The sequence below is a fragment of the Ischnura elegans genome, chromosome 3 (genome assembly GCF_921293095.1).
Source record: "Ischnura elegans chromosome 3, ioIscEleg1.1, whole genome shotgun sequence".
Lineage (NCBI taxonomy): Eukaryota > Metazoa > Arthropoda > Insecta > Odonata > Coenagrionidae > Ischnura > Ischnura elegans.
Window position 1 is genome coordinate 124,207,205 of NC_060248.1, and position 20,156 is coordinate 124,227,360.

The 20,156-nt window shown below is 43.0% G+C and overlaps 1 protein-coding gene across 5 annotated transcripts in view; it reads left to right on the forward strand.

The window, feature by feature from the left end:
- LOC124156504 (eyes absent homolog 2) overlaps nt 1-20,156 on the forward strand; it is a 560,747-nt gene that overhangs the window by 522,753 nt on the left and 17,838 nt on the right. For all 5 annotated transcript variants that reach the window (XM_046531078.1, XM_046531079.1, XM_046531080.1 and 2 more), the window contains 4 exons: nt 12,445-12,824; nt 15,216-15,297; nt 15,948-16,324; nt 18,984-19,225. In XM_046531078.1, the coding sequence (XP_046387034.1) occupies nt 12,445-12,824; nt 15,216-15,297; nt 15,948-16,324; nt 18,984-19,225 (1,081 nt within the window). The remainder of the gene's footprint in view (nt 1-12,444; nt 12,825-15,215; nt 15,298-15,947; nt 16,325-18,983; nt 19,226-20,156) is intronic.

Here is a 20,156-nt window from a genome sequence, read left to right on the forward strand (position 1 = left end):
ACAATTTGAATACATCATATTCGGCGCATCTACGGAATCGCTTTCTCTGTAAATAAAACAGAGCTTTTCCCTTATAAATTAATAACATCAGTCCTTACTTGTTGGTTGAAAATCACCATCTTGAAGCTCCGTAGAATAAATGAAAATAGTTTCTACATTTAATTGTGTAATGCATTGTTTTCATTATCCTATAGAACTTCATCGCTCTCTGCTGTATCTTTGAATCTGTATTAAAAGAACATCTATGTATATTTTGGGGTCTCAAAAGTATCCATTTCCTTGGTCCATTTTGTGAGTATCTCGGTGGAATCGTAGAAATAATGGCGTATCTCACAATGGTCCCACAATCTTACATTGATTTGAATATGCCGTATAGATGTTGAATTGCATAATTATTGGAATTGTTTTAAATCATGTTTTTGTCTAGTATCTTTTACATTGCGTTGTTGATGGAAATAAATATTAGCGGCGGTTTGTGTGGCTGTCTTTGGTGCACGTTTAAGTAACAGATCCTTTTCTAACCATATTAACCCCGTCGTTAAAAAATCTGCTCCAAAGATAGGATCTCACGATGAAACTGAGTTAATGAAAAATTATTTTTTATATCCGGGTTGTAAGAAATACTTGCAACTTAAGAATTACTGGTTATCCAATGATAAATATCAAGACTTACTCGCTATGTTACACTCTGAGTGCCGGCCACTAATTTTAAAGCCCTACTGAAAAATCCAGCCATTTTTACTAAATTCGCAAATATTTTTAAAGCATTAGTAACAAAAATATATTTATAACGATGTGTATTTCAATAAAAATGGACTTTGCTCTTCTTTATGTATGAGTTGAATAACATTTATTGCTAACTTTTAAATATATATTTTTATAATGAAAACCTAATGTTTTTGAAAAAATAAAAAAGTTGCAACAAATGACGTACCGCCATAAAATGCATAATATTTTTTATTACGCTCAATTTGAACTATTTAATCCATGGAAATCATACAAAAGCATTGTTCCAAGCAGATCATTCAAAATCCTGGATGACAAAAAGGGTCACTGCACCTTCAACGAGCGGTTCTTTCCTCCAAAGAATTTTCACACAAAGTAGGCTGAGATAAGGGTGCCGGTAGCTACAGAGGACTTTTCGTCCTCAATACATTAAAAGAACTCTTTTTCCATCGAGGAGTTGATTTTTGAAATAACAGAACCACTAAGCAGTAAACTGGAAAAGTACCATGGGCGAAATATTACAGCTTCACGCAAAAAAAGTCAATAAAACAGATAGACGTAATATTACGCCCATGGCACGCAAAGTGTTAAATGACACTGGATCTGTAAAATGTGTTCCTTTGTTGTACTTTTGGTGTATCAAACCTGATTCTCTTGCATGATGTTGGGCACGATATGGTGGAAGTTCTTAATATTATTAAAATAAGACTTAGCTATATTTCTCAGTGGAAATATTGCAATGTCTTATTTTAATAAAACCTGATTCTGTTGATGCATTAAATGCTTCGAATTTCTTAAAAGTATCTGTTAAATACAAAGTGTCTTATGCAATTGATATTGTGTTTGGTGGAAGGAGTTTAGAAATACGTCTTTAAATTTCAGGACTTGGCTTTTATTTATCCCGCTTTTCTCTAAGATCATGTGAAATGTCCTCTATCTTAGGGCATATTACATCTATGTCTACACCCCGCAACTCGCCTCATTAGGCATGTCGCGGGCTATGCTAGGGCACCAGCCGTGAAGAAATAACTAGGACATGCTGAAACAAATTTCCGCCTATAATTTATTGATTTACCAGCCTTTTATTGATTTGAAGTGAGACAATTTGAATCTTATGTAACCGCAATAGTTTGGCCATTTATTAATGTAATTTTCCCATAAAACATTTGTATAATAATATATTCTTACTCAGCTTAATATTGCGCAAATTAATAGTGCATTATATCTTTATTATCGCTCGTACGAAATCATGAACAGAAAAGAGAACCTGTTCTAATTTGGGTCATCCTATTTCCGTTCCGGTCCACCAAAATCATTCATGCAATCAGTCATTTACTCGAACGGGCTAATGTTTCGTGCAGACAGGCCTTCGTAAAGACTTTGACGCAAGTGGTCCACGTTGATTTCGGGCCACCAAAGGAAAGTCAATCTGTTTACGACGTGCGTATCTAAGGTGTGCGTGAAGATTTGTGATCGGAGACCTCCCCCTGTTGTGCTTTCGGCGTCTGCCGCTGCCGGTGGTCGGGCGCTGTGGTGCGTTAATGAGGCACTAATTACTGGGAGGCGACCAGCTGATTAATATTTGAGTGCTGTGATGGCCCCCCAATACATATATATCACCACTCCCTCCAACCCCACCCCCCCGCCCCCCCCCCCAATCCCCCAGTAGATATCATCTTTTTCCGTCCGCTTTCGTCGCCCATTAATCTCCCCCTTCGCAGCGTCCCGTCGTTACTCTTTTTTTTCTTCCTTTGGCCCCCTGCCAGACACATCTTCCCTTCGCAACCCTCTTGATAGCATTATCACTCACTCTCCACCAATTGAAATGTTTTTCCGTAGACCTCACGCGGCGCAATTATATACCGGGAACAAATTTCGCTTCTCGATCATTGAGTGCACTGTTTTACGTTTAATGCATTATTTTTAAATAATTTTTAAAGATTACGCTTAGTTCCCCTTACGACCGGCCGTATATTTTCTTGACTTCTTGACGCATTGATTCTTTTAATGCTCTAAATAACAAAAAGTCAATAAAAGAAATACATTAACAGATTTCTTGTTCACGATACCTCCGATTGCTGTGTATCATGCGAAAAATATTTAATATTTTAAACTCCTCCGGAACCAGATGTGCGCGGAATAACAGAAAAAGCGAAATACAAAGTTCTGTCGTACCTTCAATTCCCTTTATATGAAGTGAAAAGTTTTTTTTTGTAGCTGCAATAGTCTGGCCGATTTCGCGCATATTTTTGTACAGAAATATTTATGCAGCAATAATTTATTACTTAGCTTAATTTATGACAAATAAATCGTGGAAAGTTTCTTTATTTTCCACGAAATACCTTAGCAGTTTGGAATTTTTAAAACTGTCAACGTCTCGGGGCAGGTAGCTGCACGGGGTGAAACAATCCGATTTCCCAATTATATCTATCAGGCGAATGAAAATTTGTTGACTGGGAAAGTGCATCTTAGTTTCATCATATCACGTCATCGTCCAATTCGTCCAAGCAATTTTATCGTCCAATTTCATTAACACGTTTATAGGCAAGACACTTGAGCATATCGTCGTTAGCAATATCATGACTTTCTTGGACATTCGTAACTTCCTCCAAGGCTATCAGAACGGATTCCGAAAAGGTGGATCATGCGAAACAGCGCTCGCGCTCTTTTTTCACGACGTTCTCAAATCTGGTGTATCGAAAACAAGTTGACGCATTATTTCTAGATTTTAAGACAGCTTTCGACACGGTACCTCACAACAAACTTTTATACAAATCACAGTCATGCGGATGAAACGAAACAGTGGTAAAATGGATACGCGACTTTCAGAATGGTCGTAAAAAAAGTAGTTCCTGATGGAATTAGTTCTGATGAAGTTAAAGTGACATCACGTGTTCCACAAAGAAGCGTAGTCGGCCCCCTTTTGTTCATTATATACATTAAATACCTTTGCTCCCATATTAGCAGTAAAATACGTTTATTTGCAGACGACGCTGTCATATATCGCGAAATTACTGATCACTCTGACTATAAAATTCTATCATCTGATTTAAATAACGTTCATCTGTGGATCCAAGAGTGGGGACTCGAACTTATTCTGAGGAAATGCATGTCGGAGCATTCTTTGCAGAGTTCGTCCAATGATAACCATGTTAATGCTGAGGATGGTATTAAAATAAAGGTAACAGAAGAAGTAATTAGGAGTTACGATAACCTCGAACCTCTCGTGGGGAAACATATAAGAAATATTTGCGGCATAGTCCTGAAGAATTTAGGATTCGTCAAGCGTATTGTGAGAAGATTTGGGGGTCCTCTGAGGGTTACAACACACCGGGGCCGCGACCCAGTAACTTAACTGATACGCCCGCACTCCCAAGGATGGGTTTGGAAAGGAAGGAAAAAGGATATAGGCGGCGCACAGTAGTGGGCTGAAATCGAAAAAAGCTGGAAAAATCTCAAAAACGATTTTTTTAAATGCGGAATTGGAAACTTTGCACAGTTGTTGTCAATACATTAGTGCGTTTTTGACGCAAACCGTTTTTCATAGGTTACTCTTTTAAACAAATTATTTGACCTCAAAGTTGATCAAATTTCGCAAAAATTGCCCGCATTGAATTTTTTTCGAAATTCAGAATGTTGAAACTAATGCCACATCTTTTGAAGTGATTCAATGGAAACAAAAATTTACACTATTATTATGCGGTTTATCATTATTAATACTTGGCAACTTTCACGACTCAGTTATATTATTTGTGGCCGATACGATACAAAATGGCGGACCCTGTTTTTCGTCGATATTTTGTGTTCATGTAGGATTATAAAAAAAGGATCATCGAGTTACCTCGAAATATTTACACCACATATACAGCAAAACCTGTAGAGTATGATACCAAAACGATAATTGCGACCACCTGCGACGCCGAAATTAAGATCGATTTTTCGAACGTGCGGCACAGTTCGCACCTCGCTGTTGGCCACGGGGAATATCGTGCTCGACATATGTTGGACTTTAAATCTTTTAAAGCGAATTAATGGCATAAAAGCTATTATATGTTAGTGCCACATTTAATTTCCGTTTCATAAAACCTAGTTTCTTCACTTTCTTGCGATATTTATCGTCGATACGATACAAAATTGTAGACCCTGTTTTCTGGCGAAATTTAGTGTTCATGTACGATTATAAAAAAAGGATCACCGGGTTACTTCGAGATATTTACTCCACATATACAACAAAACCTATAGAGTATAATACCAGAAGGACAATTGCGACCACCGGCGACGCCGAAATTAAGATCGATTTTTCGAACGTGCGGCACAGTTCGCTGCTTGCTGCTGGCCTTGGGGTATACCGTGCTCGATGCACGTTGGAAAGTGAATCGTTTAGCGAGTGAATTGTGCAGAAGATATAATTTAATTAGTGCAAAATTTATTTTACATTTCATAATACCTAATTTCTTCGCTGTCCTGCGATATTTATCGTCGATACGATACAAATTAGAGGACTGTTTTTCGTCGAAATTTTGTGTTTATTTGGGATTTTAAGAAAAGGATCACCGAGTTACCTCGAGACATTTACGTTAATATTACATAAAACGTTTTAGAGTCTGTATCCAAAGAAATCAGACGCGGCGTACTTTGCAACCACGCGCGAGGATGACGCGCAGTGTCGGAGGTGAGCCTTGACCTACTCGGCGGAAGTTTGTGACCTCATCAACTTATCCGCGAAAGGGTCCAGGCCGTCCATATTTCGGCGTAAACACCTCAAAAAGAACGCGACAAAGAGGGGAACGGAATATTATTTGTCTCTTTGTATTTTTTTTAATTCTCACCAAGTAAAAAGACTAGGCAGCTGAAAGGTAAAGCAGCTGATTTCGACTTCGGACCGGAATGAACGACCACAAGTATTAGTGCCTTGAAAGTGTACCTTTTGGATACTTAGCGGTGTCGAGCAGGGGCGCAGGTAGAAATTAAGGCTAAAGGGGGGTTTTAGGCGCAACTATTACTTATGGGTGTGGGGGTATTGCATACCTACCAGGGTAAGCAGGAGTTGCGGGGGCCCTCCCCCAGAAAATGTTTAAGATAAATGGTTCAAAATGTTGAGTTTTACGGCTTTCTGAGGGATATTATATTACTCCTTAAACTATTCTATAAGTCATATTAATCCAATTACGTAAAATGGGTTAAACTTAAACATTTCTCTGAGCTCTTGGGGAGGGGGGGGTTTATCCCCCCAAACCTCCCTCTGGCTGCGCCACTGAGAGGGGTATTCTACGCAACCGCCATGCTCGGCAGCAAGCATCCTGCATCGTAGCGGCGTTCATAGCCTCGCACCCAGGTGGCCTCACACAGCAGCAGCACACAGTGGCGTCACACGGGCTTTTCCCAGCATTAATTCTTAGCCGTAGCTTTTTGCGCGCTTGAAAATTTTCACTTTTCATTTAATCAATCGCTAAAAATAGATATCGTCATTTAGAAAATCTAAATGCGTGAAATTTGTACTCCAGGTATCCCCCAAAACACCGCCCCCCCCCCACTGGTGCCGAGGGCGTTGTAAAATCCAGTGCGTTCAAAACTTGGTGATACGTGCGCGATCTTCGGTTTTGGAGATGGGCGAGTCTATTTTGATGATTAGGTGTCGCACGGGGGTGCAGGCTGTTCGGGACTCGACTCCACTCAAGGTCCACGCCGTCGTCGCCCTCCCCTCTCAACTTCCCCCACCACTGCCACTTTCCCCTCCACCCGCACGAATTATGCGCATTCAGGGGCCACCAAGTTTTGACCCGAATGTGTATAACCTTGGATGGATGTGAACGACGCGAGGCATGATGGGTAAGGTGTTGGGGGCGCGGAATCCCCTCCAACCCCATCACAATTACCATTCGCCACTCACACTCTTTTATTTATGCCCTTGATGCTTTCATTAGACAGTATTATGTACAACAATCCGCAATTAGCGTTAACGTGAAGTATTTTTTATCAACTCTGATTTCAATTACTCTGCTTAGAGGATGTTTCTCTTTGGAATAACGGGCGTACTACAGAGAGGGGTAGCAAAATCCTGTTGGCCGCCCTCAAATTAACTTATGGATGTGCTCCTGAATTTGAGGGGAAAATATTTACTGAAAACGGTTACTTAGACCATCACCGGAAGCGGAAAAAAGTGTTAACCTCTCTACTTAATCATACTCTTCATTTCGTCGTAATCAGGTCTTCATTAGCTGCATCAGTGCTTCAGTCGTTATTGACGACGCCTTATTGAATTATAAACAAAAGCAATGTAAATGAGTTTATATTGGGAATTGAACATAATTTTGACGTCCACTCTAGATAGAGATGAGTCCTCGCTCTTGGTTAACATAAATCAGACATTGATTGTATCTCCTTTGTGCGCGATGTCTGCATCTGATGAATTGTTACCTTACTTCCATGCTTCTATTCTCAGCTGTGAGACGATTCTTCTTTTTTGTGGAAAGCACTCTGTGCCTGGGCTATTCTACTAGTAACTATTTCTTTCTTTCTTCGTCCATCGTTGGTACCTAATTCGGCTTCCCTGGTAAGAAATCTCTTCACCTCTTCAAGCTTATGCTTTCCTAGGTTAATCAGGCATTGATTTTATCCTCGTTGTACGCGAGATGACTTGGGGACGAACCGGTCGAGGCGTCCATACCAAATAAAGTGTGTGTAATAGACAAAGTGACGTAGGTACTTATTTAATTAACCAGATATTGATTCAGTGGCGTAGCCAGGAATTTCGTTCAGGGGGGTCCAAAAGCAGGGGGGGGGGGGTATTTTTGAAAAACAGAGTACTAACAATAAGTAGAGAGTTTTAAACTAATTTTAACACTCTTCACATTCGAAAAAACTTCATTTGTCAAAGAAACCTTTTGTAAATTCATGGTTTTTCATTATTTTGTCTTCTAGTATGAAGGAAAATAATTGTGTTTTTATATTTCGAATTTATAGTCGGGGGGGTGTCCGGACCCCCCCGACCCCACCTGGCTACGCCGCTGCATTGATTGATTGGTAATGACAAATATTAACATTAAAAATAGGCACATTTTTAAAATAAGATATTAATTATATTTACCCGTAGATATTTAAACATTTTTCATTTTTTTCGGAAAAGCATTCCATGCAACGCTAGATCTGACATTGAATTATTTTTCGAACATTGTTCCTTCGTGGGCAGGTAGTGGGAATATTAGACGAGTCAGTCCGCGTAAAAATGTTTCTAATTGCCGGTGTGTTCCAAAGCTCAAATGCATATTTACATTTTTATTTTAAAATACGGAGAATAATTTTTATGTAGCAGTCTCTTTACTCAGTGTAAATAGCGTTATTGGAATTGACATAAAAGTTCTGTCCTCCGTGCTAGTGTCCTCAATCGCTTCATAATATGTACAGATTGCAGCAACTCGAGAATCCCCGCTCCCATGGCAACAGGGTCGTGGTCCCATTCGAATGGCACCTGTTGCCGGCGGCCGAGGGTGCATTAGACTCGACCGCTCGTAGCTTCCTTTCCCCCTCCACTGTCCATCTTCCCCCATACCACCCACCCCCAGATCACCCAGGCGATCTACCTTGCCGTAGACAAAGTTGCGAGGTATTTCGTCACCGTGTAAAAGGATCTGGGCTGTCATTGGCCGATGATGTCCCACGAGAGGGGGTTCAGACAGGATAGGGGAAATAACTCCAGACAGGAGTGTGTGACGTCCGGCCCCGAGGAGGTGACTTGTGTTGTCGCAGGGAGTGCTTTGGCGAGAAGTGTTGTTCGCCTCGATATTATCCTTATTTAGCTCCCGGATTTCCCTTCTAAAAAGGGAAGCAATGCATCACCATCCTTCGGGTCGAAGTTCGAAGCGCCTGCCCGCGGAATGGATGGCGAACGACGACGCCGTCGACTGTACCATTCGTTCTGTGCCGCCTTGCGACGAGGCGGAAGATTCGATTCCGGAGATTGCGCCTGTAAGAGGTAGCAGAGCGGAGGGAGCATCATCGCCGTCTCTTTGGTCCTCGGAGGTTTTGCCTCAGTCGGAGGGGGATCATGACATGTCTGCCGACCTCTCTGACGACTCTTCGAATTGCCTCGTCATCGACATGTCTCCGCCGGAATTCGCCAGCACGCCTCTCGGCTGCGACGAAGACTCCAGCGAGCGGACGACGCGGCCCCCAGACGGCGGGGCGCCCTCCTGCGCCGCTCCGGAGGAATCCTCCCCCGTCTTCGCGGAACTGCAGGTCGTCTTCCGAGAGCCGAGGACTGACATACCTCCGCAGCCCGATGCAACTTGCGGGGACCCTTCAGACGGGCTTCAGCCCTTCCACCGCCGCAGCTTCGAATCGGAGGACCGCTGCGGGCCACTCTTCGGGGCCTACGACCCCCTCTTTTGCTGCCCCTGCTACCCCTCCCCCATCGCCCCGGCCCCCCAAATTCCCTCATGGTGGTACGGTGTCCGCGACTACGGCGATGTGGGGCGGAGAGGACACGAAGAGGAGGCCTCCGCGGCTGGAGGACAGCCGGACATCGAACTGCTGACTTCCGGAGATATGTCGGTTCACTCAGACGGCTACGACGGAGGATCTGAGCGGCGAGTACTTAATGGCTCTGAGCCGCGTTCACTTCGAGTGTGCTTGGTGGTTGGATTATTAAATTGAAATTGAATGCAATGAATTTGTCAGGTCAGGAAACAGCTTTTTCGGTTGTCAACGCTACACATTTTTACACAATCATCGTCTGGGAGGAGAGAGTGCGTGTTAATCCGTAATTGGTCTAGAAGATATTTTCTCCATGCAGCCTTGATTTTCATTTTGATTGATCGTCTTCGGGCATTTTTTTTTACTTTGATCAATTAATAGATTATACTGCATTATTGCCTTAAAATTAATATCATCTCGACAGAAAATCAAATCGCGAACCTTCTGCTTCGTGCGGCACTGCGCAAGCCTTCACGCAATCCGAGATCGTAAATTTACTCGGTACTAGTGTCTAATTACTAATTAATTTTTCAATATAATTACTAATTTAATTACTATTTCTAATTAATAATTAATTTACTAATGTCATAGTGTTACCACTGGAAGAAATTGGAGGGTGCAAATGGAAGGGAGTGTGATAGGGAGAGGGGGAGAAGGTGGAGTGGGGAGGAACGAAGGGAATTCCTTATCGGATGGCGTCGGTGATCTGTGAAAATGAAAGGCCCGCGGTTAGCCTCTGGGAGATATCACTTCACTTTGAATTTCATGTGAATATACATACATCGGCGATAAGTAGGTACGTCCGAAATTTACACATTATACAGCATCTACTCACGACTGAGGCGTTGGCATTACTTTCTTCTCTGCCTGAGCAAGGGCGTACCCAGGATCATAACTGGGGGGGGGGGGGCAAGCCATGGTCTTGTGGGGGGCATGCCGTGGTCTAGGGGGGCAAGCCAAGTTGTGACATTTTAGCATGGAAAAAGTGAACGAAACTACATTTTAAGAAAATTATAACAGCGCTTTATTAGTTTATGAGATTATTGCCTTGAAAAAAGTTCTATTTTTGTTTCATAGCTTATACTAATACATTTCATTTTTCGTGGGTTTCAAGAAAATGTGTTGAATACTTTCGTTTCAATTCATCACGATGATTTTGCTTAAAGGTTTTTGCGATTTTTGCCTCTGGAGGGGCAGCTGCCCCCCTTCCTTGCCCCCTGAGGTTTCTTTGAAGGACTGTGTCTTTCACGTTTTCACTCTTCGATTGATTGGTACGATGAACGTTCATAGATATTGCCATAACCTGGAGATTGTTCCGGATAGTGTGAGGTCTGCGGTTCAATTCCCCTTTCCAGTGGCACGTTCTTTTGAGTCATTGCTTGTCGACCGTTAAGCTACTCAGGTTATCTGTGCGAATATTATGTCATTAACACTGTCTCGATTTTCGCGCATTTCATTGCTTGCTCATTTTGTTACAGAATGGGGTGACTCTCACGTCTCCCACGCCTTGAGTTATCGTTGGCTTAATGTTGTGGTTTTGTTCCTTTCGTTAAAACTGGCAGAAAAAAATGTTTTTGTGGAAAAGGCGATGAATTTAATCTGGGGAAGGGAATGCTGGAAACCGTGTTGAAGGTATGGATGTTACGGATGGAGGCTAGGGGGAGCGAAAGAGAGGTGAGGATAGGTTTAAGAAAATATGCGTTACTTTACACGAAAGAACAGGTGTCAACCAGTCCGATTTTTGGCGAAATACTTGTTTAAGATAATGCTGTCGTCTTGAAAATATCAGGGTATACAGTGCTACTTTTCAATCATAAAATGAATCTTAATCGTGAGAATTTTATCACAGTATTATCTACGGAATAAATTTTTCATGCTACAGGTGCGGAAAAATGTTTGCAGTGTGTACTCTGTATACCTACCATGAACACTTCAAAATTATAGTGTAACTTTTTGTCTAGTGATTCGTCGAAAATCAGACGGATTGATTTGGGATTAATGCACTCCCTTTGCATGCTTAATGCGTCATTTATTATCATACGTGAAAGTGCATTAGTTAAAAATTTGACGTATCAATCAAATACGTCAAAGTGCATTATAGGTATATGTGACAGCATCGCATGCATCATGCCGTAACCTTAATGCTTTTCTAGGGGTGGAAAGGTTGATTTTTATAGAGGGTAAATTCCCTGGAGAGGTATACATGAATTGGCAAGAGAATAAATTCCCCAGGACTGGGAATCGAACCGCGGACCTTTTGCTATCCATGCCTCTGCGCAGACCACTACGCTATCCAGGTTCCGTAATTCCAATGGCAATTGTACCGAGGCTCATGGTACTAGCTGGTGGGCCCTCGCAGTACTAGATGTCCCATCAAGGATGGCAACGCGAGGTAGAAAGCCAAAGGTTCATGGTTCCATTTTCCGTTTAGGGGAATATTTTCTCATGGCAATTCATGTATATTTCACCGACGCTCACTCATTACTCGAAATATTACACATTCGGGGGGGAAAGGTTCATTCAGTGGGGGTACACTGAAGTCCGTGCAACCAAATGAACCTCCAGACCCCTCTGCTGGGGCCTCGGTTTGCATCATTATCATTATAGTATTCTACCGATTAAAGTAGGTTTCCATGGAGTGTTCAAGAAGTGATCTGGAAGCCTCCCTTTCCTTCCAGCACTGCCTTCTTTAATTCACTGTAACGCCTACTCCCTTTCATTCTATCTAAAAATCCTATTATTTTCCTTCCTCTCCCTCGTTTCCCTAACATTCTTCCATCTAACACCATTTTCAACATCCCCTCCCCGCTAAGCACTAACTCCATCCATACCTTCTGTATCCTCCGTATCTCATCTAAAAGCTGCCTCTCCTCACCCACCATGTCCAGCACTTCGTCGTTCCATTTCCTCTCCGTCCATTTCACCCTCTCCATACTTTTTACATCATCATCACTGGTCAACAATCCTAGGATTGGTTTGACGCAAATCTCCACTCAATTCTCCTATCAGCTAATCTTTTCACACCTACGTATTTCTTCTCTTTCACATCTCTCTTTACTTGCTCCATATATTTTGCTCGAGGTCTTCCTTTTCCGTTCTTGCCTTCCACTTGTCCCTCGACGATTGTCTTCATCAGGCCATCATGTCTCAAGATGTGGCCTATAAGGTTGTTCCGTCTTCTTATTATGGATTTCACTTTTTACATAAATCGTTCTTATGTCTTTTTGCTCTCTCTTTGTCTTGCAGACCTTCGGAGCAGAGCGGGGGCAGTGGGAACGCGTCCAGCTGCAGCCCTGCAAGCCACTCGGACAGCACGTGCGGTTCCCCGGGGGCTTCTGCTGCCTCCGGAGGCGCCGTGGCCATAGTGCCCCCCAATGCCTCACCCTCTTCCTCCTCCTCCTCTACCCACCACCCCCAACAGCCCCCGCTGACCGCCCTCCGCCCCCAGGCGGCACCGGAGGCGGCCTCCTCCATGACGGCCGCCGCCACGGCCGCCACCCCCGGGGGGCCCCCCGCCTCACCCCCCTCCTACAACTCGGCCGCCGCCACGGCGCTAGCCAATAACAGCTCCTCATCATCGTCGTCGGGAGTGCCCTGGGGCCTAGCCGCCGCCAGCGACTCCAACGGTGAGTCCTCCCAACTAAGTAACCTCTTCCGCTGCAATCTTCTCATTTTTTTATTTTATATGCAGCAGTTAAAGCAGTCCATATTACACTTAACAGGGATGCCGACTCACGAAAAATATTGGGGGGGCCCAAACCGGGGGTCTTGCCCCGGGAAATTTTATAAGTTGTGAGTTTTAAGTTTTTTAAGCATTTTAGAATAGTCATATGATCAACATTAGAACCCTGATAACTTTAATCTCGATATCTCCACACTCCGGGGAAAATCAATAGGTCTGACACATTTTTTCCTCACACCCATAACGAATTTTTGAGGGGGCTCAGGCCCCTTAGAGTCGGCGCCACTGACACTTAACACATTAAATGCTGGCGTCTTTAATTCGAGGCAGCATTTCCAAGTGTTTCTTGGCCAACAATCTCCATCGGTAGTCTCTGTTAGATCTGTTGATTTTTTACATTGAGTGTAACAAATAAATTATTGAAGCAGGTCAAAATTTCCTTTGAATTTTTATCCCTTGTGGTCCGTATGTGGCTAATCAGAAGGCTCTCTGCCTTTGCTGCCTAAATATGTCTACTGCATGAATAATGTAAAGTAGTTGTAATTTCTGTGAGGCAAATTTTTACTGATCTCATTTGCAGTACACTCCCGATTATCCGAGCTAATGGGGATGGGGAGATACGCACGAATAATCGGATACACGGATAATCCAAACTTTCACATAAATGTCTTGGAATGTTCATAATTTACCTAAAACAAACAATTTATGCAATTATTCTGTTATTTAAGAGTGCTTCCCGGACTCATTGAGAGCTTTCTTCGCCAGTTCGCGATCTTTTTTTGCTGCGATAACATGGTTGTACTCGTATTATCAATGCTCCGTGTTAGAACTGTTTTCGAAAACCACACATCCGTGGCTGTATGATCACGGATATATATATATATATATATATATACTCCCTCCCACCTCTGCCTCATTATCTCAAATCATTATAAAAGGCAAAATTATTCATTTTTTGCTGAAATAAGTACTGTGTACGGAACAGATTTTCGACGAGTAGAACACCTTTCTCACGAAAACGATATTTTCCTGAAGACGCAGTCATATGGGAACCTATAGCGTTATGTCTTCGTAAATAATATTCCGTGCCTAATCAATCCAAAATTAATCTATTTCCCAAGTCCATCTAAATTTCTTAGAATCTTTCATGATTCGTTAAGTATAGCCGTTTTATTCGCGAACAATTTCCTTAGGCACAAATACCTGCATGCAACAGGTGAGTGCATACGCAATGATGCTCACGGATGCCCTCCTAGGGTGTAATTGAAATTAAGCTAAATAGGGTGGTTTCCTATTATTTTTTTATTGCCTAAATCGAAAGATTATTACTCCTGGAGTACGTATTTCACGCTTTTAGATTTTTAAATGACGATATCTATTTTTCGCGATCAAATGAAAAGTGAAAAATTTCAAGCGCGCGAAAACGCGACGCGTAAGTAGGAATGAAGGGAAAAAGTCCGTACGACGCATTTCTGGTTCCCCCTCCCGCCTGGTAGGTGACCTTGATCGAGGCTCTGAGCGCTGATAGGACGCAGGATGCTAACGGGTAGCTGAGTACCTTCCTGTCTGGTAGCGCATGGCTTAAAAAAGGTTTATTAATACCTTATCAAGCGAAGAAAACTTTCCGACCTTAGCCAGTTTTAATAGGTGATTATTAAGACATGTTTCCCTGAGCTCTGTGCCTCATGCATGCATTGGTAGCCTCTGACGATGCATAACTCCTATCCTCTCGTGTAGAAACTAGGTCCGTGTGACGTCACGTGGAGTGGAATCGCATGGGCGCCAATCTGGCCTTTTTCAAATGAGGATAAAATTTGACCCTTGCCATTCGTCTAAACCGGTGTTTCAAAAACCAAATAATTTGTGTATTATGAATACACTAATGGTGGGTAACGAATCGCCATCAATGCCTTTTGTTTTCTTTGATGAAGGAAACTACCCTATTAATAATTTAGATTCAAATGAACTCCAATTATTAAAGCATTCATTAGGTTTAGCCGGGACTCGAACCCAGATCTCCTGACTTAGGCTCAGTCCTTCTCCTGTGCCGCTTGAGACTTCAACGCTTTAATCGGTAAGCCCACCATGAATTTCGCCTTTGTAGAAAAAAATGGATTGATTGGTGGTGTAACTGGTTGTATACCCGACCGTAAATCAGGAGATCCAAGTCTGAATGCCGGCTAAGACTGATGATATTTTTTCTCTTCGAAAAATTCACTCTTGGGGTGTATTTCCTTCGATCTTCGGGTGGTTTTGATTCGTTGCGGAGTGATCATGGTGTGATTCTCCTGTGGCTGCTGGCTTGATCGTATTTTTTGTTATTGTTTGTCGGCAGGTGGCGACTCCACGTCAGAGTACCAGCAATCGAACAGCACCTCTGCCGCGGCGGCCGCTTATGCATCACAGTATTACAACAGGTGAGATCACACGAATGAGGAAAATGCCCTCATGCATTCACTTTGGCTTTTTGAAGTTAATTTTTATCGATTAAATTCACGTCTCATTATCATTTGGCAAGCGTGCACTATCTGAGACCGTCCGGGGACATCAGCAACAAAAATGTACGCGAATTGCCATGAGATAAAATTCCTCTGGACCGGAAATCGAACCACGGACCTTTTTGACTTTCCGGGCCACTGTGCAGACCAGTTCGCTATCCAGGTTAATGATTTCCAATGGCAATTGTACCGATCAAGTTCATGGTACTGGAAGTTATCATACCTTCACTAATCATCACTGTATATCATATACATCTCGTACCATAAGCCTCAGTGCAATTGCCATGGGAATATGGATCCTGAATATCGCAGTGGCCCAGTAAGCCAAAGGTCGGTAGTTCGATTCCTGGTGCAGGGAATTTTTTTCTCATGGAAATATCACATGATTAACTTGTTGACAGTATTGTTACAAACAAGGCCGACTGTAGTACCGGACAGGGACGCCGTCCTTAAATCTTTATCACGCGATCACTTTCCCAAAGCTTCGATTTAATGCCTCTGAACACTTTTATGCTTGACCTCCTGTGTGTGGGCGCAGCCCTAACTCTGTTATCTCGTTGCCATGGCAGCATGCAGGTGGCGGCAGCGGCGGCTGCTGCGGCCGCGGCGTCCGGCTACGGCTCCTCCGTGCACCACGGTGGCTCGTCTTCGTCCACCACGCCATCGTCTGCGTACTCGTCCTCGTCCACCACGGCCCCCTCCTCGTCCTTCTACAGCACCGCGCACCACGGATCAACGCCATCCTCGCAGCACCAAGCCTCGTCACAGCACCACCCTCAGCAGCAGCAGCAGGGGCACTTCCAGCACCAACAGCACCAGCAAACGCACCACCACCACCATCAGCATCAGCACCAACAACAGCAGCAGCAGCACGTGTCCGGGTACTCGTCCGCCTCCACTGCGTCTGCATCTGCCGCCGCATACGGCGCCGAATACCTCGCGCACGGTGAGTCCATACATAATACCCTGCGAGACACCCCACAGGGTGTTTGGCACGAGGTTATCAATCTCCAGCATGCAAGACAATCCCCAAATTTTTTTTGTAACCCTAATGAAAGAATGGAGAGAGTGAAATGGATGGAGAGGAAAAGGAACGACGAAGTGCTGGACATGGTGGGTGAGGAGAGGCAGCTTTTAGATGAGATACGGAGGAGACAGAAGGTATGGATGGAGTTAGCGGTTAGCGGGGAGGGGATGTTGAAAATGGTGTTAGAGGGTTGAATGTTTGGGAAACGAGGGAGGGGAAGGAAAATAATAGGATTTTTAGATAGATTGAAAGGGATTAGGCCTTACAGTGAATTAAAGAAGGCAGTGCTGGAAGGAAAGAGAGGCTTCCAGATCACTTCTTGAACACTCCATGGAAACCTACCTTAATCGGTAGAATACTATAATAATAATGACTATTTTATTGAAGTGAAAACTTGTAATGGCACGTTGAGTAATTTTGTAGATGGGTAAAAGACATTGGACTCGCGTCAGCGTCACCGCTACTGCATATATGTATAATTATGTATATTCTGTGTATACACAGTATACTCGCTGTACTTGTGGAAACAATTGGACTCGCATCACCGTCACCGCTACTAAATATTTGTGTAATTGCATATTCTGTGCATACACTTTTGTGGATGGGTAAAAGTGAAAACTTCTTATGACGCGTTGAGCACTTTTGTACATTGGTAAAAGCCATTGGACTCGCGTCCACCGTCACCGCTACTGCGTATAGGTATATTAATTGTGAATATTCAACATATACACAGTATACTCGCTATATACACAGTACTTGTGGAGGGATACAAACCATTAGATTCGCATCACCGTCACCGTTACCGCTAATACATATATGTATAATTGTGTATATTCTACATATACTCAGTATACTCGCTATATACACAGTATTTGTGGAGGGGTACAAACCATTAGACTCGCATCACCGTCACCTGTTCATACTCGTGCAGGAGAGTGTACTCGATACAAGAATAGTGAAGGTTAGTACAATATAACTCAATTTCTTTTTCTACGTTCAATTTGAGTAGCTTGTTCGAATGTTCTGCCATAAAATTAATTTATAAATGTGAAGTGTTTACAATTATATATTGTGGAAATATAAAAAAGGAAACACGTGGAGAAAAATTTTTGAAGTGAAAACTTCTAATGGCACGTTAGGCACTTTTTTCAGATTGGTAAAAAACTCTGAACTCGCATGACCATCACCTCAAATTCGTCACCGCCTCGCTGTTAACGAAGGAGAGGGAAATAAAGAGAGAAAGAGTTTTGAATGTGCTCGTTCCTCATGCATGAAAATATATTCTGAAGCAGAAAGGATCGCTACGTTCAGTGTTGACAGTAGTCAGTCGATTTTGTTCATAGCAATTATTATTACAGTATTCTACCGATTAAGGTAGGTTTCCATGGAGTACTAAAGAAGTGATCTGGGAGCCTCCCTTTCCTTCCAGCGCTACCTTCTTCAATTCACTGTAAGGCCTAATCCCTTTCAATCTATCTAAAAATATTAAATGTGGTGCAATATTGCAACTGGTTTTTGACAACCCTTCCGTATGTAAATAATTATAAAAAATATTTTCTTGAGTTTCGGCTAGTAACTTGGCTTTTCCGAGTATATGTGCATAATCTTGTTAGTAGCATAGGCTTCTCGTACATTTTTTAACGTCAATCAACGTCCAAAATTTAAAAAAAAAAAGTCTTCACTTCCAACGGCAGTCCCACGACTGCCATGTTATTTTTATATGTTAGATGTTTTTGAGTGTTATTGAGTCAGGTCTTTGTTGAAATGAAAGAGGCTCTTCTTGTTTTGCTTCATCTGATCAAATCATTGATGTCTTGGGCAGTGGCGGCTCGTGAGTCAAATGCTGGGAGGGGCACACTCCACCGGGGGGGTCAAAATGTTTGAATATTTTCTGTATTTTAGATAGTTTTTAAGGCAATATAGAGGCCATTATGACTCACCATATAGTACACTAAGCAATCACTAACGCTAAAACATTAAAAATCACTAACTCGATTAACTCAACTACAACTAGGCCTATTTACATTAAAATTATTTACACTAAAGAAGTCAACTGGTCACCAAAACAAGGTATTCTGCAACACTGCAACGCCAAGATTATACGGCTGCCGCGCCGGCCGGCGCTGTGCTGATAGCTCTGCGCATGCTCGGACGGCGTCTCAAGACTTTCATAAGGCACAAGCTTAGACGCGTCATAGCACCAGCAGCCCCCACCACTACTACTCTTCATATAACTGCACGGTGATGGATAAGGACGTTCTGGCCAGCGCCCCGCGGCTACAAATGCGAACTTCTCGCGCTATTTTTGCGTGATTTTGCTACATTTTCGATGTATGCGATTGACAAAAACACTTTGGTTAATTAGATGCATTGTTATAATTGAATGGGTATTTAATTTTTTTTCGTTTTCAAATCTTTGGGAGGGGCGGCGTCCGAGAGTCCTTATGGGCAAGCCGCCACTTGTCTTGGGTTGTATCCACCTGTGTCTACACATCAGCCGCTGTTTTTCCTCCTGATAATATTACTCCTTGTTGGTTCACAAACGTTTCATGCAAGTGTCCTTCTCCTTCGCTCACAGCTGGAGGTCGCGGCGGGTCGGTTGGTGCTGGCAGTTCGGGTGGTGCCATGGCTCCGGCGCACCAGCAGTGCAAGGCGTCCAACTTGGGCCACCAGCTGGCCGCATATCTCAACCCCTGGGCCGCACAGTCCTCGCACCACGCCACCCAATCAGCAGCCGCCACGCAGCAGAGCGCCTACCCTTACAGCGGCTATGGCGCCGGCGCCTCGTCTTCCACGACCTTCTCCTCAGCCTCACAACAGGTAACGCCTTTCAACGCCACGTTCAACATGAATTCTCTTGAATTATATCTTATACTTGTCTTTTTGTATTTTTTGCTTCGTAAATCTAAATTCTAAGTCTTAATTTTTTATTTCGCACGTCAAAATTTTTCTCCCCAGGGAACACTCTTATTTTATCTGAATCAATACAATACCTGCGTACATGAGAAAAAAAATCAAAAAAATTAAATCATCACAAGGGATGACAAGGGCGTACCCAGGATCAAAACTAGAGGGTGGCAAGCCGTGGTCGTTCAATTTTTTACACAGAAAAGGTTGAGAAAACCAAAATTTAAAAAAATATATGTATAACAGCGCTTTATTAGTTTTTTTAAATTATTCGCTCGAAAAAAATATTTTTTGTTGCACAAAATCTTTTTATACTTACATCACTTTTCTTGGATGTAAAAAAATACTTTCGTTTTGAACTAAATTTACTTTTGTTTCTAGGGGGGGCAGCCGTCCCCTGCTGCCCCTCGCTGGGTACGCCCATGAGGGATGATTTTGTGAGGAAAGGCCAAATAGCCTTAGGTAACCTATATTTTTAGCACGATGTGGCTATGCCTGGGTTGAGCTTTATCCTCACCTATCCATACCAACCTCTTGGTTGAATCACCGTATGGAGCGAGGGGTTCTGATTTCTACTACAGTTCAGGGATGCCGACTTACAAAAAATATTGGGGGGGCCTAACCGGGGATCTTGCCCCGGGAAATTTTATAAGTCAGGGGCGAAACCAGGATTTTATTCTTGGGGGGGCACAAGCAAGGCTGTATCCAGGATTTTGTTCTGGAGGGGGGGGGGGGGAAGGACACCTCGTAATACAAAACGAACGTAATGATAATGGGACCGTATTAAAAGTTTTGCAAATTTTTTAAGGGTCTGGGGGGGCACGTGCCCCTCCCCCTAGATCCG